General features: G+C 43.6%; 1 protein-coding gene across 1 annotated transcript in view; it reads right to left on the bottom strand.

The window, feature by feature from the left end:
* prickle3 (prickle homolog 3) overlaps positions 1 to 25,004 on the bottom strand; it is a 55,086-nt gene that overhangs the window by 28,343 nt on the left and 1,739 nt on the right. Inside the window, exon 2 of the mRNA XM_080734161.1 lies at positions 9,683 to 9,765. Coding sequence (XP_080590287.1) covers positions 9,683 to 9,765 — 83 coding nt within the window. The remainder of the gene's footprint in view (positions 1 to 9,682; positions 9,766 to 25,004) is intronic.

The raw sequence follows: 25,004 nt of genomic DNA, 5'->3' as shown, positions 1-25,004 counted from the left end.
ATACCATGCAGGGCCCAGAATGTAGTGGTGCGACACCCCTGAGTGTAGGCAGGCTGGTGTTGACGTGTGGGTATAAACACAGGGACTATACTGTCTGTAGATAATCCACTTCATAAAGCAGCCAGCTGGGGGATGCTGAAAGACACCGGCCCCTTTCTGCCAAGGAAAACTATATATCGTCGTTGTCGGGTGGAAACCTTGTATGTCCAAAACCGTTCGTTTTGCATTTATCATTTTAAAAATGATTTAAAACGAGTGAAAACAGCCGATCTACAAGCACACAACACCTCGCACCGCTCCAATTCCCCCACAATGCACCTGGATTCTGCTTCTTCCGGGTGCTTCAAAACGCCACTGAGCACTTGCCTTGAAATGAATAGCTGGGGCGGGGCTGTCCACTTGGACAGCCCCGCAATAATATTATTATTGCGACCCTCAGGTCGCAAGTTACTATGATAAGCTCCACCGGCTGTCTGTCTGTCCGTCCGTCCGTCTGTCCGTCTGTCACGTCACACTTTTGCGTCACACTTTTGCCTCTACTCTTATCTCTGCCACCGTTGGCCCTATCGATGCATAACCTCCAGCTCTGATTTCTCACATGGCCCTCCTCTAGCGCCACCATCAGGCCGATTTTTGCAAAACACATTTTTGGACACTGCTCCTACAGATTTTGGCCAAAAATCACGCAAAGCGGTACACAGTACAGTGTCTCTAAAGTCATGTCATCAACATGGATCTGTCGCCAGTCCGTTGTCTCCCCAGGCGCGGCAGAGGGAGAGCAGAGCCCAGGATTACATAGGCAATTGGCACTGGGTGAAAAAAGGGTTGCAAAATTGTGGGATAAAAATTATACAAAAAAAAAAAATACATGGATCTGTCGCATTTCCCAAATTCCCTCCTGATTGGCTACGATTGCCTTCTAAAGTTTGTGTATGCGACGTGACGGTCGCTTATCTCCCGATTAAGGAGTCTTACTGGTATAACTCTATCTATACTCTCTCTCAGTGTAACAACATGTTGTATTCTTATCAACATTGATATCAACATTATGGAAGGAAAACAAAACATGCAATACAGCTGACTATAAGTTTCAGTTTATGTATAATATGTACGATATATGGCTGAAGCTGAGAATGGACAATGTTTATTATGTAGCCTACAGTATCGATGCTGTCCTTTCATAGTAAAATCCTCAGGCTTCATTCATCCATTTGTAATGAATGGTTTAATCACTGAGGAATATACTTATGTTAATTTTGGGCAGAGAGACCTCAGTAAGTACGCAGCCATCGACACTGGTCAAACAGCAATAAGATAATCCTCTTGGTTGAAACGTGTGACGAACTGATTGAACTCTGACTTACTTAAGATGATACTCTTCTCCGTTTAATGGATCCGGCTCTGTGAAACAGATGGACCAGCTCTTAGACACTAATTAGTTCCTGAGTGATCACTGCAGGGAGACCCCACTAATAGGGACGCCGATGGCTGCATACTTTTGAAGTGCGGCTGCCGAGGACCCTCGGGTCTCACAAGTAACTCAATTCCTTTCTGCGCTGGGCGATGGGAGAACCATCTGTCTCCCACCTAAAGCTCCAACGCTGTCCGAGAGGCAACGGACAAAAGATGGATCACTTCCTTATCAGTGATCCACAACAGCTGATCTCTTCTCCAGCAGGGTGGACGTGACTCTGAATGACTTATTAAAAGGAGATCTGATTTGTACTTAGGGTGACCGACTGTATTTTCAAAAACCTAAACTAATCCAAAACTAATTACCTAAAAAAAAAAGAAAATTTCATAAAGAATTCATATAATAACCTATCTACAAGCTCATGATGCAACGCATTGTGTAGATTGCCTATTTTCAATCTACAACACTTTTGACCTAAAGAAAATCGAAAGAGCTTGATTGAGCTAAGCTCCTATTTTGACCTGTTTTCATGATGATGATACAGGATTTTAACACTTACAGTACTGACTGCACCTTTCAACAGAGAACAAAACATCACAGAAAACAAGACTTCATATTTCAACTGTGATGAAAACCAGGACAACTGGGGAGTGGGGACACCCAGCTTGAAACCGGGACAATCTCGGCCAAAACCGCGACGGATCTGGTCAACGTATTTGTTCTGCAGGACTCTGGGCTGTGGAACAGTGACCACACATGCATCTAGAATGCTAAGCAAATCTAAGAAACGTGACCATATCACATCATGTAAGACCTTCAGATAGCACCAAACGGGCCCTATCATCATCCATTTGTACACTCTCCAGAGTTAAATTAAAACTGAGGATTTTACTGTGCACTCTAAGCCTTTGCACACAGGACAGTTGCGTTTTTTTCCCGTCTGCTGCATGAATAAAACGCATTGGATTTGGTGTGCAATGCTGTGCGGAATCGGCGCTGCGGATCCCAAAAGGAGTCATAAAAGGAGTGATGAGTTTTTTTACCGCATGCGACAAGACGCACGAATCGAACTGGGTTCGATCGAGAAAGAAACGCACGGCCGCAGCCACTCGTCGCACGGCTAATTCGGATCCGGTGTGCATGAGGTCGTGGAGAATCATTGTTTTCTTTAAAAAAAAATGAAATTGTCCGTTTTATCCGTGCGGATAAACGCGCCTGTGTGCAAAGGGCTTTACTCTGGAATGTGGCTCAGTAGGACTGGGACAGCACACGTGTTTGACTACTGTACATCATATATATTGGTTTAAGTACACCGTATTCCAGTGGCGTCAGTTCAGAAAAAGCTAAGGTATGGCAACATGACTGGTGTCTTGCACGCGCGCCTTCTATTTTTATAAATTTTTTATGGTTATTAGGCTGGATATGGCAGTCTGGAACAGTTGTTCAAGTGCGGCTAAACTTGCCATACTATTGTAAACGTGCCACAATTAACAATAATGAATTGCACCTGTGCAGCTGTCCTGCGGAACCTGGGAATATAGGCTACTATTCTGTCAAGATGGGGAGAATAAAAGTGTGGAGAATATAATTAAAATACCTTGTTAATTTTGCATTTGTAGTTATTTTAATGTAATTTAACAACATAACCAGCACAGATAGACAAAGAGACATAATGACATTCATGGATTTATATTTTAAAGTAACTTGTATTCTCCCCCCTGGACCCAGGGTATGGCAGCTGCATACCCCTGCCATACCCAATTGACGCCCCTGCAGTATTCTCAGCCAAAAGTAAGAAGCCTGACTGACTTAAACAATGTTCAGCTTTGGGGTGTGGGATAAGACCACGGTGTAGAAGTTATCAGTCCATTCCTTCCTCTGTGCATGGACTAATGGATCACTGTGGTGATAGAGCCTGGAATTCCTTGTATGGATAAGGGCTGTGTGGAAGTCTGACATGGGAGGTGTCCTCAAGAGGCGCCCTGCATGGCCCGCTCGTGGCTACACTAGAATAGGATCGCTACTAGTGTACGGGGCCAAGACAAGGACAATCATATGATAGCAGGAAAAGGGCCTGGATGGCATCTACGTAAGAGTTCTCCTACTGGTCACAGACAAGGTCAGGGAGAGAATGATGAGGCTGGTAGGGCACTGTGTCAGTATACAAGCTCAAAAATGGTAAATGGTGCATTTATATAGTGCTTTTATCCAAGGCGCTTTACATAGATTGTGCATTACATTCACCCATTCATACACTGATGGCGGAGAAAACCATGCAAGGCACCAACCTACTCACTGGGAGCAATTAGGGGTTCAGAGTCTTGCTCAACAATTCTTCGACATTAACTCAGGGGGAGCCCGGATTTGAACTGGGAACCCTTCGGTAACCCTTTGTGCTGTAATAACGGTTTCTCTACCCCTGAGCTATGCCGCCCCTCAAAGTATGGCACCGAGTGCCACGCTGTGAGCTTGTAGATCTGCTATTTGTGAAAAGTCTTTGAAGGTTTTTTTTAAACCTATACTTCTATGTCAGTGGTGCTCAAACTTTTTCATGTCAAGGACCCCCAAAATGATATGTATTTGGCCACGGACCCCCCATCTCACTGTGTCAGGTGACACTGTGGGAGCCAACCTATTTGGGCACAACAAGGAGAGGGAAGATTCAAACTACTGAGGCACAACAGCGACAATAGCACCACTGCAGAGCTTCGCACTTGGAAGTGGGATTGGAAGGCAGCGATCCAGGAGTCCCGAGTTTGTGTCGGCTAGTCGGCACTCCTTTTTCATATTATCATCAAATGTTACTGGTCTTTGAAAAGAAAATATTCGCATATCCACTTCGTTCAGATGAAGGTGCGTTGGACAGTGACAAATGAAGCAATCACAAACAAAGTGAAACATTCATAGGACCTGATGACCTGATGAGTACAGGATTTTTGTTCATGAATGCTTCATCAATCATCACATGTTACAAAATGTGCAGCTACAATCCTACAAATACAAATAATCCAAACTGTGGCCGCCTTAATCTATGCAAGCACAGAAAACACATAATGAAATGGATATCATATAACCAGCGTGGGACGAAGGGAGGCGGGGAAAGTGACAGAGAGGGAGGGCCTATCGCAGAGGGGAGTGGTCTATTACAGCCATAAAGGCTAATCTGATTACAACAAAGGGCCGGATTAATTACATGGCCAAGAGAGCCAGCTGGGTCAGAAAGAGAGAAAGGAGATAAAGTTAGGGCTGATTAAAGCTGTTATTTGCTGTTCAGAATGGAACCTGAAGGGCAGGCCTTTTACTTGTGACAAGAGTGTTTTTACATTGTGGCATTGGGCTGAATGGTTAGATGATGATAAACTTTATTTCAGACACTGGTTAGAGAGCCCGCCTGGGAAGGCAAAAGGTCCCACGTTCGATTCCAGGCCTGAGCATTGAATCAATGTGTCGAAGTGTCAAATAGGGACGGGACGATATGAACATTTCATATCACGATTATTGTGACAAAAGAAATTGCGATTTACAATATAATCGCGATAATCAAAATCCATTATCCTGGGGCGGAACATTTGCTCCAAAATTGCCAATCTACAAGCTCACAACACGTCGCGGCGCGTTGTGAGCTTGTGGATCTGCTATTTTTTGGCAAAGACATTTGATAAAGAGCGAAAAAAGATTATTAAGTATGTATATTATAAGTACCTTTTACCAGTACCAGATATGCAGCTCGGCAAATAAAAGGTGAATTGATCCCAGTGCATGACGGAGGACGATATCACGATAAATTAAATTGCAACGATACGATTACCGCGAGTGTTTTTTTATCACGATAAACGATAATATCGCGTATCGTCCCATCCCTAGTGTCAAACCAAGACACTTTAAACTCTTAACTGCTCACGAGTGCTACAACCAACGGCTGCTCATTGCTCCTAGGATGGATGGGTAACATGCAGAGGACGCATTTCACGCGTGTGCAAATACACACTACAGTGACAAAAAAAAACACCCCAAGGAGTGTGGACCAAATTATATCATATCGTCGTTGTCGGGTGGAAACCTTGTATGTCCAAAACCGTTTGTTTTGCATCTATCGTTTTAAAACTTTTTAAACTTGTGAAAACAGCCGATCTACAAGCACACAACGCCTCGCACCGCGAGGCGTTGTGTGCTTGTAGATCTGCTGTTTTCACCAATTTAGTGCGACGGCCTTGTATGATGAAGCAGGGCTTTGCGAAAAAACAAAAAAACAAATTTGAAACTTGGAGATATAAGGTTTCTGCCTGACAGTGACGATATGCTACTTTTACTAAAGTAAAAAAGAATCTGAGTACTCAGTATAAAATTCACTGATACAAGAAAAACCCTAAATTCTTTGAAACCCAATACACACAACTGCACACTAGAGACGTCAGACTCACACCTCTAGAGAACAGTGGAATTCCCCCCGTGTCCATAAGAGTTTGTTCCAGCCGACTGCTATAAGCCAGTGTGGTTCTCAAAGTGTGGTCTGGGGAGCACCAAGGGGCTTCCAGTGGGTCCCCAGCAAAATGAGAAAAAGTTTAATTTAACTATTATTTCACAGGCTAGACATGAACAAGAATGAGAATGTGAGAAGTAGAGAGAATGTGTCAGGTTTCACTCTCCACTGTTATCTCCACCACCTACAGCTGTAGAATGCTGTTCTAATTCCTATCTAACAACAAAAATCACACCCGTGTGAAGTGGAGCTGTGTGTGTGTGTGTGTGTGTGTGTGTGTGTGTGTGTGTGTGTGTGTGTGTGTGTGTGTGTGTGTGTGTGTGTGTGTGTGTGTGTGTGTGGATCATGTGTACCGATTTTTGTGACATTTGAAGAAAATATGTAGGAAAAGGAGCAAAAAGTGTGTTTTGGAGAAAATTCAAGATGGCGGAAAATCTATCATGGCGCAAATGGGCGTGGCCTATATGGGGAGATGCGTCATGACCCAAGGAATCCAGGGAAAAAATATTTTTAATTTTCCGACCTACGGTTCAAGAGTTACAGGCCAAAACGTAAAGTGGGGTGTTATGGCGCCACCATGCGGCCAAATGACACAATTATTTTTTATTTAATCCTTGAAATCATTATGAACCTCCTCTCCAAGTCTTGAAACTCTAGCCCCTATGGTTTGCGAGAGACAAATAATTGAATGTGAGTTTTTGCGATTCCCATTATAAGTCAATGGGGAAAATTAATTCACTAATAAATTAATATCAATTAAACTATAGAACCTTTCTCTTAGAAAAGTAATAGCCCACGATTCCCGAGTAAGCCGTTCGATTTGACATATGGCGCGAGTGTGTGGTGGCAAAACTGTGGGACTAGTGCGTGCCGAAGTTTAGGAAGTTCAGGCTACATACAGACACACAGACAGACAGACAGACACACAGACAGACAGACAGACCCACACGGCCACGTATAGGGAGCCTGTGCTTCACACAGCTCCAAAAAACTTCTCCCATGGAGCTCCCTGGCACGAAATCTCTTCAAATGGGGGTCAGCTGCCTAATGCGCACGTATCACGTTGAAAGATAAGATGAGAGTTAAAACGTTTTCATTTACTTCTTTCTATCGTTTTATCGATTTTAATGACAATGGTTTCAGTAATTGGGGGCATGAGTGCAAGTGGCTAAATTTTTTGATTCAATAAGCCCATTCCCAAGATGCACCACAATCTTTCATGGTTGGATGTGACTTATGGGGGCTAGTAGTGTTACGGTAAATAGCAATAAAGAAATTGCCGGCTTATTGTGTCTAAAAAGACACATTTAGGCACTTGCACGCATGCCCCCATGCACTGAAATCAAAGTCACAGTAGCTACTATGGGAAAATAATGCCATTGGTGTATAAAATACACAAAACTTTATGCACATGCACAGCTGAGGATGCTTTTTTCATTCTCTTTGCTCTTTTGCCTTTTGCACTCTCTTTCTTCCTAAGTCATTATTACTTATTATTTTATCTTTAGATGTGTTGTTTTATGTTGTTCTGCTTTATTTTATATACCACTGCATTGTCTGTAAGGAAGCCGAAAAAAATATATATATACGTTTTACTCTTATGTACCTGTACAAAAGACGTAACAATAAAGTACAACCTTGAACCTTGAACTTGTCATTAAAATCGCTAAAACAAAAGAAAGAAGTAAATGAAAACATTTTGACAATCATCTTTTCTTTTCTCTATTTACAATCTAAAATATGAACCCTTTGAAACATTGTTGTCATTTAAGGTGGAAGTAGACGTTACAAAATCAAGATTTGTGTCCCGGCATTGGCAGTAATGTGCAATGTCAGGAAAGAACCTTTATATCTGGTCCCCTCAAAAGGCCGCAGAACCCCATTTAAAAAGATGTTGTGCCAGGGACCTCCAGGCTCCATAAGAGATGATTTGTCAAGACATTTCGAAAATAGCCAACAGGCTCATCATGAACTAATAAAATAGTGCTTAAGTCTTTAAACCAGGGGTCTTCAACGTTTTCAGGCCAAGGACCCCTTAGTTGAGAGAGAGAGATGAAGCAGGGACCCCCACAACCTTTTCGTCCATATACCGGTAGTTTCATCGTTTGACAGCACAATCATCAGTGTATATTGGATTCATGTCAATTAGTGTTTTCAGATATATTTAACCACTTCAATCAATACTTACTAAATTTGTCCTTTCACTCTGTACTTTTTTCCCCTCTACACCAAACCTCTTTGCCGAAAATAGTCGATCTACAAGGTCACAACTGCGAGGCATTGTGAGCTTGTAGATCTGCTATTTTTGGCTAAAGTTCTGGATGCTAGGGTTCAAGTGGTTAATACAGTATAAAAAAGGAGGAAAAAAAGTTCTATCACTCAAATAATTGGAGGACCCCCCCTGTAGTAACCCTGAGGACCCCCTAGGAGTCCCGGACCCCCAGTTGAAGAACCCTGCTTTAAACTGTTGCTCATTTTTCTGGGGAACCCCTAGAAGCCCCTCAAGGGGGCCCCAGACAGGACATACAGTAAGACTATGTTCACTCTTACTATACAGTGTGTGTGTGTGTGTGTGTGTGTGTGTGTGTGTGTGTGTGTGTGTGCGTGCGTGCGTGCGTGCGTGCGTGCGTGCGTGCGCGCGTGCGCATCACTGCATCACTGCACATGCTCATTTGGACGAGGAGGAGGACGTACTATAAATCCCAGCGTGGATAACGATAATCCGTCTGCTCCGTAGTGCTCGTGTTTTCACTGCACACATAATGACAAGTAAAACAAAACGGCAGTGCTGTTATCGGGGTTTAAAGTCACGCTGTGACCTTGTTCCTCCTATTAACACACAGTAGCTCAGGCAGATCTGCTGTGTTTAATACCCTGTGCGTGCAGCGCACTGATTGTTTGTTTTGTGTCATTAGTATAGCCTATCTACGTTCAACATGAGCACGGTCAGTACACAGTTAATCTGATTTCTAATGGCACCAATATGACACTGTCCTTTACACTCCACACACAGTATGTATATGTCCATAATATACAGTAGTCTACACTACAACTGCTGTCGACATAACAATGAAAAGATAAAACCAACCAACATTGAACAGTGAAACCGTCAGTGCTAATTTGACTCAGTTATAAACCTGTGAAGAAACGTTGCCTTAAGGCCCTTTCCCACTGGGCACGATAACAATAAAGAAAATATTGTTTTCAATTGTGGATGGTAGTCCACACCACAACAATAAAGCTGTCATTATTGATGTGAACGCCGACATAGTTATCGTTATCTTTATTGCGTCCGGTGGGAATGAGCCTTTACTCCTTTAAAACCGTTTGTTTTGTATTTATCATCTATAAAATGTATCTCATCTATACATCATCTATAAAATGTACTAACGCCTCGCGATGCGAGGCGTTGTGTGCTTGTAGATCGGCTGTTTTCACTAGTTTTGTGCGACGGTCTTGTATGATGAAGCAGGGCTTTGCTTTCCCAAAAGACGTAAACATTTGAAACTTGGAGATACGAGGTTTCTGCCCGACAGTGACGATATTTTAGTGATTATGTTGCGAGGGAAACGTTGAGATAATACTTTGGTTTAATTTGGTTAGAACTTACTGAAAATAACTTGAAAATGTACTGTAATATTTTTTCAAGTGTCCAAATAAATTCAAAATATTATCAAATTATCTTGCGGCACCCCTGGACTGCAGTCACGGCACCCCAGGGTGCCCCGTCACCCACTTTGAAAACCCCTGGAATATAGCATAGTTCAGTGGGTTATTACGTCACATACCTCCAGCCGTGCATTCTGAATCCAGGACACTGCTCCCCACAGCGCATGCAGGGCTGTCCCCGGTCCGGGTCATCCTCCTCCTGCTGTAAAAACACAACACAACACAACACGCCTTCAGCCATCATGAATCATAGAAATGATGATTCAGCTAGCATGAATCATAATAGATATAATACTGTAGACTTTACAGTGTTTGCAGCACAGGGTCCGAGACATTTCGACAGCATCATTCGGTAACTTGTCCCCGGGCAGTCAGAAGCAGAGCGGGCTTAAGAGTGGAGTAGTGAAGCGGTTCAGCCATGAATGCTTTCAGTCCATGTCCAAAGATTATTTCTCTATTGTGAGTAAATGTATGGATTTATGGATAATGTGCGGCATAAGAAAATCCCACCCACCCAACAGCCATATGTGCTTCAACTAGCAGACATAGCAACGCGTCACAGCTTGGCTGCATGATATCTAAATTCCTGTGTAGACAAGTCTTTACATCTGAGACAACTTCTGAATCATTTACGATCTAAATTATGTAACTCAGTCAGTCATTGATTACAGTACAGTGGGACTCCCTGACTCTACCTGTGATCAGTTGTAATTCTTGTGTGTGATTCATTGTTTTCTCCTGTTGTTGTTAACCACTTGAACCCTAGTTCCCCCCTATTCTGGGGGGAACATTTGGCCGATCTGAGAGCTCACAACGCGTCTCCTTGCGACGCGATGTGAGCTTGTAGATCTGCTATTTCTGGTGAGGAGATCAGACCAAGTACAGGGCCAGTACAGGGCCAGCACAGGATTAAATGCCAAATGGAATTGAATTTATAACACATCCAAGGCTATCCAACCACGCAAAGGTGCTACATTCACTGAACAAGTTCCACATTACATGCAATTATATGATGACAGTGTATTTTCATTATGTGCTTTATATAATGTTACGTTTTAAATGTACAGTACCAGTAATGTAGGAATAGCAGTTATATTTTTATATGGTTATATTAAAACAAACAAAAATCTGCATGGTTGAATAGGACTGCGACGACTATCATGAAATTGTAGTGGACATTGTCATACAAATAATTAATTGTGATTAAAGATGGTTCTCAACCTTTTCAGGCCGTGACCCCCCAAAATAATTATATTTGTACCCCCCCCCCACACACACACACACACACACACCTGTTCTTTCTTCTATTATTTGACATTTTGACCAGTGTTTGCCAGTTTTTTTAGTATAGTTTGTTGATTACTTTTGATGCAGCGATGGTCTTTTTCTTGTTATGAAAAAGATCTTAAAAGTCCTCAAACTGTCACTTCACTGTCACCTGGGGACAACCCCTGGGGGCCCTGACCCACAGGTTGAGAACCTCTGCCCTAGAGACCCAGTAAATCCCACAGCAGGTGACCGGCTCTTTTCTCTGCCAGAGGGCAGGATTTTTGCTCTGTTAGGCTGGTGTTTCTTCAAGCTGAATAATCAGATTGATGGAGAAGAAAGATTTTTTTTTTTTTTTTTTTTTACAAATTGTGCCGAGCAGAATTCCTAACGTAGCCAACAGCTACAGAATGGATCAGCACTAAATCAACCCCCTTCTGTCTCACTGTTGCTCCAGGTCCTGAAGCCATGCGTGTGTGTGCAGTGGCGTCACAAGGGGAGGGAGGGGGGGGGGGGGGGACTGAGTTACTAGGGCCCAAGGTGGAGGGGCCTTCATTATTTTATACTTTAACTATTGAAAAATAGCAGATATACAAGCTCACAGCGTGGCACCAAGTTGGCACCAGCGTGGCACCAAGTTACTAGGGCCAAGGTGGAGGGGCCTTCATTATTTTATACTTTAACTATTGAAAAATAGCAGACATACAAGCTCACAGCGCGGCACCAAGTGCCACGCTGCGAGCTTGTAGATCTGCTATTTGTGAAAAGTCATGAAAATGCGTGCAAATCTTTGAATATATTTTTTAAGCGAACATTTGTAACTCAAATTTCATTTCTAGGGGGGGTCTTAAATATTGTGATATGGGGGTCCATGACCAAATACATGTCATTTTGAGGGTCCTTCACATGAAAAGGTTTGAGCACGCACTTACATAGAAACGTAGGTTTTTCAAACTCATTTTCACGATTTATCAAAAATAGCAGATCTACAAGCTCGCAGCGCAATATCTGCTATTTTTCAATAGTTAAAGCACAAAATAACGCGTAATAATGCATTCCCAGTGGGTTAAACCCCCTCTTCCTATGACGAACATTCATGGGGGGCCCGCAGTGAATCCTTGTACCCAGGGCCCAGAATTTGGTGCGACACCCCTGTGTGTGTGTGTGTGTGTGCGCGTGCGTGCGTGCGTGCGTGCGTGCGTGCGTGCGTGTGTGCGTGCGTGTGCGTCTGTATGTGTGCAAGCAGGTACGCAGGTACGCAGGCGAACATTTGGCCCAGAATGGTGGCGCTAGGGTTCAAGTAGTTAAAGATGAGAGGAAGGAAACAGACACAGGAAATGTACTGCTGCACCCTTTCCCTTCCCATGTAATCGCCCCGTCTCCACTTTCCTTTCCTCTGAAGCTCACATTCTGCCCGTGTGAGGAGAATGACTGGAACAGATAAAACAGATTAAAAAATATATTTTTTCTAGGCGAATGTTATTCTTGCTTTGTCAAAACGTGGCGGCATCGTAAATGATAAATGTCTCGCTCCCTCAACGTGATCCCTATAGGTTTAAAAAATGGTTAATTGAATTGAAAGCTTTCTCACTCTTTGTTTTTATAAGAATGGAAAAGAAAGCTGATCATGGGGATCACCGAGTAAGATCACATTCTATCAGCTGAGCAGGGTTTGAATCGAGAGCGGGAAGACTGACTTAAATAAAAGTATATTGTCGTTGTCGGGTGGAAACCTTGCATGTTCAAAACCGTTTGTTTTGTACTTCATTCATCATTAAAAATTATTTAAACTAGTGAAAACAGCCGATCTAAAAGCATGCTTGTAGATCTGCTGTTCTCACTACTTTTGTGCGATGGCCTTGTATTATGAAGCAGGGCTTTACTTTAGGAAAACATTTACAAATTTGAAAGTTGGAGATACGAGGTTTCTGCCCGACAGTGACGATATATAGCACAGCGTAAAAAAGGTCAAAGTCATACATTCGGATGTACAAAAGTATTAGCATCAATTAGACTTAATGTGAATTAGTGAAGTTAAAGTATTATGCAGAAAGTCCATTTAAAAATCATATATAGGCCTATCATGTCATTGAACTATGATTATTGATCGTTTCATTTAGACTTTGGCTATTCAAAAATTAGATTGTCCGCCCCGAGATTGGAAGGTTGGGGTTCAATTCCCCGGCCAAGTCACCAAAGACAAAGACTAGAGAAATAGGACCTAATGCCTCCCTGCTTGGCACCCTATGAGCCACATGGCTTGGGAACTGTTGGTTCCCATGGATACTTACTTACTTTAGCCAACCAAAGCTCAGTTACCCATATATGGAGATCCATGTACTGTATATAGTACATCCCTTTTATGCCCACACATGGAGATCCCTGTCTGAACCGTGTGTTGGCCATCTGGCCAATGATATATATCGATGACATCAGGGATCTTCATATTCTGGGATTCTGGGATTCTGGGGAATACCCATTGTAGAAAAGACACACTGGACAGCAACCCCACCCCCTGGCCTGTGTCATGACTTGGCTCCACCCCCACTCACCTGCTCCCACTCACTCACACCTGCACACACTCATTCATCACCGGCTGGGCTATAAAATGACTGTTGGAGTGTCAGGCCTTTAGTTTCTCCTTGGCAGCAGCAGAGGCAACAGCAACAGCAGCAGCAGAGCCTGGCCACCATGTTATGCGTCATTGATGTGAGTTCTTGAGTGCCCGTGTTGTATTTTATTGTATGTCATTGCTAGAACCTGCCTGTTTGTATTGATACCCTTTATAGTAGTAATGTAATTTATGGACCTTATAGTATTCAACTAGATATATATATATTACATGATATCCAACTATCCAATATATATGCAGCAAAATGCAGGACAACTGCAGCAAAATGCAGGACAACTACAGCAAAATGCAGGACAATTACAGCAGAATGCTGCAGGTACTGTCCTCCCTCCAGTCCAGGCCTCCAAAGGCCTCTCCTGTGAAGCCTCCAGCGCCTCGGGCTCCTCCTCCGCCTCCTCGTCAGGCTCCTGTGCCCAAGACTCCGCCTCCTCGTCAGGCTCCTGTGCCCAAGACTCCGCCTCCTCGTCAGGCTCCTGTGCCCAAGACTCCGCCTCGTCAGGCTCCTGTGCCCAAGACTCCGCCTCCTCGTCAGGCTCCTGTGCCCAAGACTCCGCCTCCTCGTCAGGCTCCTGTGCCCAAGACTCCGCCTCCTCGTCAGGCTCCTGTGCCCAAGACTCCGCCTCCTCCTGCAGCGCTGCCAAGTCCTCCTCCTCCTCCTGCAGCGCCGCTAAGTCCTCCTCCTCCTCCTGCAGCGCTGCCAAGTTCTCCTCCTCCTCCTGCAGCGCCGCCAAGTCCTCCTCCTCCTGCAGCGCCGCCAAGTCCTCCTCCTCCTCCTGCAGCGCCGCCAAGTCCTCCTCCTCCTCCTGCAGCGCTGCCAAGTCCTCCTCCTCCTCCTACGGCGCCGCTAAGTCCTCCTCCTGCAGCGCTGCCAAGTCCTCCTCCTCCTCCTACGGCGCCGCTAAGTCCTCCTCCTGCAGCGCTGCCAAGTCCTCCTCCTCCTCCTGCAGCGCCGCTAAGTCCTCCTCCGCCTGCAGCGCTGCCAAGTCCTCCTCCTCCTCCTGCAGCGCCGCTAAGTCCTCCTCCTGCAGCGCCGCTAAGTCCTCCTCCTCCTGCAGCGCCGCTAAGTCCTCCTCCTCCTGCAGCGCCGCCCAGGGCTCCTCCTGCATCCTCCCCTCCAGCAGTGCCCAGGCCCCCTCCACCTTCAGCCCAGGCTTCGCCTCTGACACCCCCATCTCTGCCTACAGCCCCGCCTCCAGCAGCCAGGTTACCTGAGCCTCCCCCAGCACCCGGGCCCCCTTGTCTGCCACCACCTGAGCCCCCCCCCAGTTCATGGGGCGGCCCTACAGCCAGTGTGACTTTTTTTGTTTGTGTAAATACTGCCGTATTTGGGGCGGCTGTAGAAAAGACACACTGGACAGCAACCCCACCCCCTGGCCTGTGTCATGACTTGGCTCCACCCCCACTCACCTGCTCCCACTCACTCACACCTGCACACACTCATTCATCACCGGCTGGGCTATAAAATGACTGTTGGAGTGTCAGGCCTTTAGTTTCTCCTTGGCAGCAGCAGAGGCAACAGCAACAGCAGCAGCAGAGCCTGGCCACCATGTTATGCGTCATTGATAAATAACTAGACCAGGTCAACCTGGTTGTGCCAGACCCCCTGTCTGTCATCATCATTTATGACATCATGCCTTTTGTAGGCATGTCATCATCATGTCATCATCATATATACCCTTTATATAGAAAACCCGGACAGACCGACATTTGCTTAATAGGCCTACCCATTTCATGGGTCTGGCAAAAACCATAACATATGGAATCCACCTCTCCTCTTCTTCACTCTGACCGGTGAACATGGCAGTGTTAAAAACCCCCTTACTAGCCCTGAACCCTAGCCTAGAGAAACCCTTTACTTATTTACACCCATATATGGACTTTCACCTGTGATGTCACAGTGATGTGTCAAGGGAACCAACCCATAGACTGTAAAAATGTGTACACACACTGAGACAAGCTGTGACATTTCTCATGGTAAACTGCGACCTTTGGTCGCAATCAATAATTTTGATCATCTGAAAAGTAACTAGTACTGAAAAGGGTACATACTAAAGTAAAAGTACTTTGAAATTGTACAGTACTTCAGTAATTGCACTTAGCTACTTTACACCACTGTTCAAATCTGACCCGCAGCACTTTGCTGAATGTCAACCTCTCTCTATCTCTCTCTCTCTCTCTCTCTCTCTCTCGCTCTCTCTCTCTCTCTCTCTCTCTCTCTCTCTCTCTCTCTCTCTCTCTCTCTCTCTCTCTCTCTCTCTCTCTCTCTCTCTCTCTCTCTCTCTCTCTCTCTCCCACCCTTCCTGTCTCTCTCAATAAAGCATCAAATACCAAAGGGGGAGGGGGGGGGGGGGGGGGGGGGCACTCATTATTGAAACAGAAGCAGTGCCTTTGGTAATGAAAACATCTCACTTTGTGTGATAAAGGAAATGGTTGAACTACATAAAGCCATCTCAATGTCTCTATCCTGTGGCTGGGGCTTTATTGTGTCTCCAAGCCGACAGCACGCATGCACTGAGGCTACTGTCTCCTGTTACCACTGACAAGCTGTCAGCGGTGGGAGAGGGACTCCCATGTGTTAGTTGCTAAGCCACGTTATGCTGCATTCAACATTTTACTTCAGAAAAAGTACGAACGTATTGGCATCAATAAAGTAAAAGTACGCATTATGCACATTTTGGAAAGATATTTCAAAATGTGTTGATTTCTTTTTTTTTTGGGGGGGGGGGGGGATTGCAGATCTACAAGCTCACAACATGTCACAAATTTGTGGCACTTTGTGAAATTGTAGATAGGCTATTTATGAAAAGCTATAGAATTAAAGAGGTTTGTATTCAAATCTAAAGTTTAGTGGAGAAGAAGTTTTAATTATTGACATTTTTAAATACTCAGGTAAAGTAAAAAGGATTAGGGTTAGTCAACGTTGTACTTAAAGTGATAGTTCACCTATTTTTGACATAAAGCTGTGTGAAATACTTAAACCATTAAAATAGTGGTTAAAAATGTATTAATTGATTACCAGAGTCCCGTGGTCAGAGTTCTGGTCAGTTTCTAATGAATATTAAGTAGTTCCAATGGGGTGGGAGCCATTTGGCGTGGCCCAATCATTGAAAATAGATTAATCCACAAAACTAGCGTCATTTGTATTGTTGGCCTATTTCTACCATATAGAGCGAGGTTTCGTTCTGATCAGCTGCCTGCAAAGCACCTTGTTTTAGGGAAATACGTTGCAGCGGCGTAGTGATACTGGACACAAAAAATAGTACCATGTGACAGAGGGGTCAAAGTTGAACGAAAGTTGGTCTATTTGGTGGAAAAAGGTCAACAATACAAATGACGCTAGTTTTGTGGATTCATCTATTTTTAATGATTGGGCCATGAGCCCCTGCCAAATCACCGGAACTACTTTATATTCATCTAAAACTGACCAGAACTCTGACCACGGGACTCTGGTAATGGATTAATACATTGGCAACCACTATTTTAAAATATTTCACACAGCTTCATGTCAAAAATAGGTGAACTATCACTTTAAGCACAGTCCAGGGACGTGCAGAGAATGTTAGAGAGGCAAGGGCTGACATTTCTAAGAGGGCCCTTTTGGTGAAAATATCGAAAATAGCAGACCTCAGCTACTGTATTTCCGATGCTTGGTTTCTAGGCATAGTTGGTTTCAACATAAGATGCTGCTTTCAAGTTCAGGAGAGTTTGGACAAGGCAATTCTCTTGAATGCTGCCTTCAGGTATGGCATGGAATGAGGACATTTGAATTTCTTTAATCATAGTAAAAAACTGCATTCATGGTCTGGAGAGGGCACTTTTTACAGACGGATAAAAGGGCAGGGGCTCAAGCCCCCTTTGATGTCTATGTGTGCACGTGCCTGCTTCCGTCTCTGTCGGGTGGAAACCTCATATGTCCAAAACTGTACCTTTTCAGGATTTGAATAAATAAATAGCAAAAGTAGCAGATCTACAAGTATAGTAGTATGATCAAGTAGATAAGAGTTTTCTGCCCGACAGCGACGGTGTACTTAGTTACTTTGCATCTTATCTGTTGTATCTGATGTCGTCCTCTGGCAGGGACCAGGAGAGTGCAGACACACAGCCAAGAACAACATCAAGCTACACTCTGGTCTGGAGTCCAATGAACACTTACGGTAGGATTTCACTGTAGTGCACGCGCGCGCGCGCGCGCACACACACACACACACACACACACACACACACACACACACACACACACACACACACACACACACACACACACACACACACACACACACTAGGGCATTAACGAAAAGGTCGACAAGTCGACTGAGTCGACTTCATTACACAAGTCGACTCCCACCAGAGAAAGTCGAAGTTGAAAAAATAAATCCTTTGTATTTTTTTCTATCATTATTTTTCCTCCATGCGCGCGTCTGTACAGCATTCAAACAGTAGGATTGCTTATTGTCAAGGACGGAATGATCCGATATTACAGTGCTACATGACATTTGGTATAACATGGTTCTATTGTGAAAATAGCAGATCTACATGCTCACAACGCCTCGCGATGTGAGGCATTGTGAGCATGTAGATCGGCTATTTTCACAATTCCTGCCTCCATATATTTGACAATTTGGACAATGTTTAATTTGTCATTTTAGAGGTATTAAAAAGTCCTTCAATTGGCACTTTAGAAATGTGAAGATACCCTCTATACACTTAAACTTTATAAAATAATTGGGACGTCGTGTGTGATGACGTTATCAAACGATAAAGTCGACTTCAACTCAACTTTTTACTGAGTCGAGTCGACTTGCAAAAATCACAAGTCGATAATGCCCTAACCTCAGCTTTCTCTCACCCACATGCGAACAGAAACATACACACAAACATACACGCACAAAACACACACACACACACACACACACACACACACACACACACCCACCCAATAAAGTGAGGAAGTGTGATATGATACCTGCACACACCTGCAGCGTTCCGTTTTGATCCGTTTTTTATTTTTTCCAACCAGCTCATAAAAGCCTTGCATTTAAAGAAAGCATCAGCATTCATGACACGTCTGTGTTGCATTACAGTGTTTCCGGAGGTTACGCCACTTATACAGCGCTTCATGCTCCTATCTGAGACGCTGTTTCCCAAACAATGGGTCCGGACTCACCTTTGGGTCACACAACCATCTTTAATAGGTCACGAGGAAATATCCCTTTTCATTTTAATTTAAATTATTATTTCAAAAGCTGACACCTCGACCAGGGCCAGGAATGGAACCTGAGACCGTCTGTTTCCAAAAGTACTAAAATGTTTTACTTAAGTAAAAGTATCAATACTGCACGGTAGAGGTACTCTGTTACAAGTAAAAGGCCTGTGTTCAAATGTTACTTGAGTAAAAGTACAAAAGCATTGGCATCAAAATATAGTTGAAGACCAAAAGTACAAAAATGTTTGAAAATAGCCGATCTACAAGCCCACAACGCGTCGCATCGCGGCGCGTTGTGAGCTTGTAGTTCGGCTATTTTCAAATTTCCTATGTAGAGAATCCAGGTGAAGGAGTTTAAGTATCTCGGGGTCTTGTTCACAAATGAGAGAAAGGGGAAGACGGAGAAGGAGATCAGCTGGACTCAGGAGAATCGGAGCAGCAGAAGCGGTTTTGCAGTCGCTAAATCGCACTGTGGTGAAGAAAAAAGAGTTGAGCCGGAAGGCAAAGCTCTCTGTCTACCGAGCAATCTTCGTTCCTACTCTCACCTATGGTCATGAAGTGTGGGTCATGACCGACAGTATAAGGTCGCGGGTGCAAGCGGCCGAAATGGGTTTCCTCAGACGGGTGGCTGGTATCTCCCTTAGAGATAGGGTGAGAAGTTCACCCGAGAGAGACTTGGAACCGCTGCTCCTACACTTGGAAAGGAGTCAGCTTGGGTGGTTCAGGCATCTAGTACGGATGCCCCCCGAGCGCCTTCCTAGGAAGGTCCTCGATGCGCGTCCCACTGGGAGGAGACCCCGTGGCAGACCAAAGACCAGATGGAGGGATTATATCTCCAAACTGGCTTGGGAACGCCTCGGTATACTCCCTGAGGGAGTGGAGGAAGTTGCTCAGGATAAGGAATTCTGGAGGTCTCAGTTGGAACTGTTACCCCCGCGACCCGATAAGCGGTTGAAGATGGATGGATGGATCATGGATGGATGAGAATATAGGGCTACAAGTGATTCATGTATGTTTTATCATATTATAATTGATATCTGTAAAGCAACTAGTAACTAAAGTTTTCAAATAAATGTAGTGGAGTAAAAGTACAATATATGGATCTGAGATGTAGTGGAGTAGAAGTAAAAGTGTTGGAAATTGGAAATATTCAAGTAAAGTACAAATGCCTCCAAATTGTACAGTACAGTACTTAAGTAAATGTACTTTCCACCACTGTCTGTTTCCCAAGTGGCCTCTCTTCCCATTCAGCTTTGGCCTCCCCCAAATTGCGATTTGTTGGGAACTGTTTTCACTTTTTCTGAAATCATGTCTTAATGGTTCATTTAGGCCTAGAATTATTGAATGCTTTAACCAGTGAAAAATAGCAGATATACAAGCTCACAGCACGGCACCGAGTGCCGCGCTGCGAGCTTGTAGATCTGCTATTTTTGAAAAAGTCATAGAAATGTGTGCAAATCTTTGAACATACAGTATGTATTTTCAAAGGAAACGTTTGTAACTCAAATTTTGCTTCTGGGGGGTCCCTGGAACTAAATATTATGAGATGGGGGTCCGTGGCCAAATAAATATCAGTTTGGGGGTCCTTCACATGAAAAGGTTTTAGAACCACTGACATAGTAGTCTCTCAAGAACAGACTAACTGAGCTCCATTTAAGTGAAAAGGACCTTTTCTTTGACGATGGCTGGCCAGATTGCTGACATAGAAACATAGGTTTTTCAAAAAAATCTTAGAATGATTCAAAAGACACTTATAGAATCGGGTCAAAATTCAAATTTTCACAATTTTTCAAAAATAGCAGATATACAAGCTCGCAGTGCGGCACTCGGTGCCGCGCTGTGAGCTTGTATATCTGCTATTTTTCAATTGTTAATAGCATAAAATAATGATACACAATAATGTGTACCCGTTCTGAATGGGTTAATATTGTGTATGCTTGGGTCCCAGGGAGACACCATATGTATCTTTTGGGTCTCGAGTGAAACATTTTGGGAACACCTGGCCCTGATCTTAAGATCCCTCTTTAGCAGTACCGTAGCCTACTTTCCCACCAGCTCAAAAGCATTGCTGCAACATTAGAAGCAAAGCGGTGTTTGTTTTGCTTATCACCAGTCTATTATTTGATATGCTGATGAAAGGGGCTCAGGATGGATATAAGTACTGGGACGTTCGTGTTGACCTTTCTTTGCATGACACACATCATAAATGACATTAATGTCATTAAGGTCATTATTAATAATAATATGTACTGTAGTATTAGACCTGCAGTGTATAAACCAGGATTCCTTTATTCCTTTATTACGATAATCTCTAGCTTAAAGCATACAGGACATTTCTGATCTGATTCAGTTCAATCCAAATTCATTTAGCAAATTATTTCTAGTGCATGTACACATAACATTCAATTATGTCTGTATGCTTTTCTTGATGAAAGCATTAACTGGTTAATCCAGAATAATAATAATACCATGCTGGAGAACTGCTGACATCACGCTCTTGTTATTACCTGCTGCTGTAACATTATGTAAAGATGTATATAAAATAACGTGCACCAGCATGTGATTAGAGCAGCAGTTCCCAATGGCCAACCAAAATAAAGGTTTGATGTGAAATAATCGTGACACATTTTCGCATCGTTTATTCGCTTTGCTCCTGGTGTGTTTATGACCTTTAGAGAGTCAGGTACAAAATTGTGACAAGTTGGGTTAAATGGTTACACCCCGCCTTTCCGAAACACCGCTATTCCGAACGTTGACTTCTAACCCAACACCGCTATTCCGAACGTTGACTTCTAACCCTAACCCTACCCCTAACCCTAACCCTAACCCTAACCCTAACCCTTACCCTAACCCTAACCCTAACCCTAACCCTACCCCTAACCCTAACCCTAACCCTGCTTCGGAATAGCGGTGTTTCGGAATGGCGGACTGTTGCCGGGTTAAATGAAGCGTAACAATAGCTTCAGGGTGACTGGACCATTCTGTTTTTATTTCCTTCAACTGTCAGAGCAACATGACTGCTGCTAACTCTGGCAGACAGAGGAGATACCGGCCACAATTAACGTATGAAACAACAGTCACCGTTAGTACATACTCACTAAAGTTAGTTAGTGACACTGAAAGTATTGGGTTTACCACCTGAAACCTAGGCTGGCGAAAATCTAGGTGAAAGTAACCGATCTACAAGCTCACAACGTGTTGCGTTGTGACATGTTGTGAGCTCGCAGATCTGCTATTTTAAGAGATTTGTGGTGTGGAGGGAAAAAGGGAACTGACCTGACTTTGGGTGACCTCGGTCAACAACTTGTTTAAATGGTAAAACCATACTTTGTTGTATGGCGAATAGTGAAAATACCAACAAGCTCATACCTACAAGCTCATCGCATTTCGGTTATTTTGGATTTCTTTTCAAGAATGTTAAAAATATGGATGCCAGGTTTAATGTGGTTCAAAATAAAACGCTGACACTAGATTTCTACCTTAGAGTGTCATTGATGGCACACTACCATGTTGGACTACTAGCCAATCAGAATTTGGACATGAACACCAGACAAAATGCGGCAGAACATCTCGTTTCACGCTCAACTTCATCTTTTTAGTGCCTATTTTTCTTTACATATCAACCTGCTACCTATAAAGAAACAAACCATTACATTCGTGACTGCACACACAGTGCACAGAATAATGTGGTCAAACTATAGTCTCTGTAATGATCCCTGTGACGCGACCGCGTATTTCCCGGTAAACCTAAGCGCAACGGTGGGGGCTTGGGAGTGTGGGGAACGCGCACCACTGACTATTGCTGATGATGGAGAGGTTATATAGCTTAGCCTTTATGTATTGAGAATGAGAGGCACTCTTGCCGATTTAGTAAGAGACTCGTCGCCAATTGCAAGATATTTAAAAGTTATTTGGGGCCATGATGATAACCTTTTCTTCCCACAACTAGACTAAGGATTTATATTGTCTGTGTTATTGTTTACAAGTATAACAATTATTCACGTGTGGCAAGATCGCAGTTCCACTAGTTTTTTGTAGGCTATAGTGTAGGCTTAGAAGCCTTTTCAGAAGTTAATTTAATGTTTTCCATTTAATGATTTCCTTTATCGTCATCTTCCGCTAATGCACGCAACTGTTTTCGCCAGGTTTTAAGGTCTTATTTTAGTTGTTTCTCATAAGCTCGCGACCCTCCTTGCCCATCGGCCCCCACCTTAGTTTGCGCACAGGTTCACTGGGAAATACGCGGTCGCCCCTGTGACATGACTTGTGCAATGTGGCGCACTGGATGCTAACTGTAACTGAGCCTTGAAAAGACAGTGATTGATGTAGGGAAAGGCTTAGGCACTTAGGCAGAGAGTAGACGCAGTCATGTTGTAAGGAGCGTTGGAGGATTAGAGGCTTCGGCTCAGTTTACCTGGAACATTTGGTGACTTTAGTCACAACAAGCTACAAAGACACAGCAACCACTAATTAAGTGACATAATAAGCACAGTGGTGGAAAGTAACTAAGTATATTTACAATTTGGAGGTACTTGTACTTACATATTTTAATTTCTTCATACTTTATACTTCTACTCTAATACATCTCAGAGGCAAATATTGTACTTTTTTTACGCCCAAATTAACTATACAATGCTGCTTTAACAGCTTTTGTTACAAGTTACTCTGTATTATCAATCTCTAAGCCCTAATGTTGTTGTCTATTCGGAAATAGCTGATCTACAAGCTCTCAAAACATCGCAGTGCATTGAGAACTTGTAGATGTGCTGTTTTCTTTGTACATTTTTGACCAATTTTAAATCATTGTTATTTGATGTCAGTACTGTTGTACTTTTATTCAAGTAAGCTGTGGTAGAGTAGGCCTACATCTTCCACCTGCCTTCTTCCATAAGCAATATAATTATGTTAGGAGGATTTATAGGTATTACATGTGAATACACTGGCTAATCTTCAATGCACTCAATCAAAGGACAATGTAAACTCAAAATTAATTTGTGAGAAAACAGGATTTGGAAGCAATCTGTGAACCTAACCTATCCAGAGAGACATAAAAACGTGTCAAGCTGGTTCTAATTAGCGCTACATGATTACAGAGCAGGGAGAGATAGTTAGCTCCATGCCATCACTGTGGTACACAAGAACATTAAAACATGGAGAAGTTTCACACGCATTCCACAGCTTGTCTCCTGCTCTATCCCTTTCTCTTAAAACACTGAGGAGGTGAACGGCGACGCTGAGAGGAGCTCGGGGGGAAACAGAGACGAGACTGTCAACCGTTTAGAACCTGAACTTCATTTGGCACTTCCTCGAGAACGTTCTTCCTTTGGCACGGCGCTCTCCCATTCGTCGAGCGAGCCTTTGCGTGGAGAGAGTCTTGCGGGTTTCATGTGTTTTCCTTTCAGCTTTGACACAAAAGATAATGCGTCAGGTCTGTGGCCCAACAATGAGGTCGCTCTATTGTGTTTGTCAGTGAAGGATGCAGTTGGGAGGGGTGCTGGGAAGTGCTGGCTCTCAAAACTCTGCTCGGGGAAAGTAAACAGCCACTCTAGTTCACACTGGTGCACAGGAACGCTCTCGTAGTGGAAACATAGGCTTTTAAAAAATCAGCTGTTGTTTTCACGACGAGAGCATGAAGGTTGTAATCAGACCAGAGATCCTTTCTTGGTCACTATGCAACCGTGTAAACTGTAAACAAGAGCCCGACAGGTAGACAAAGTACGAGAGTACCTTATTTTGTCCTTTTTGTTTCTGGTATCATCAAGCGACAATACCTACACTAATACTAGATAATATTGGTATAATTAATAACCGTTTTGAGAACGCCGAGCTCATTTGTGGTGGCTGGCACCAGTTCCTACGAGGCCTTGTTTGAGCTTTGTTCTTTGTAAACAAGATAAATCACTTTTCACAACCGAACAACCACTTGAACCGTAGTGTTCCTATTCTGGGCCCTACATTCTGCGAAAACAGCAGAAAAGATAGCTCTGATTTGGTGTAGAGAAAGAAATACTTAGCAGACCAATAGGCTGGGGGAGCCCTGTCAACTCAGAATTATTAGGGTTAAAAGTAATCGTGAAATCAATCAACCCAAGACGACCACTATAAGAACATCATTTGAGTTTTGCTCTATATAGCACATTTGACTTGTGGTGGTTACGGCTGACTTTTAGATGTCAAACATTAACAAGAAAGGTCAGGGGTCAGAGCCTGTGGCATGCTGGGTAGACACACACACACACACACACACACACACACACACACACACACACACACACGCACACACGCACGCACGCGCACACACACACACACACACACACACACACACACACACACACACACG

Source organism: Nannobrachium achirus (assembly GCF_963921795.1).
Source record: "Nannobrachium achirus genome assembly, chromosome: 9".
NCBI lineage: Eukaryota > Metazoa > Chordata > Actinopteri > Myctophiformes > Myctophidae > Nannobrachium > Nannobrachium achirus.
Note: the sequence above shows the minus strand (reverse complement) of the source record. Positions and strands in the feature narration are given on the sequence as shown.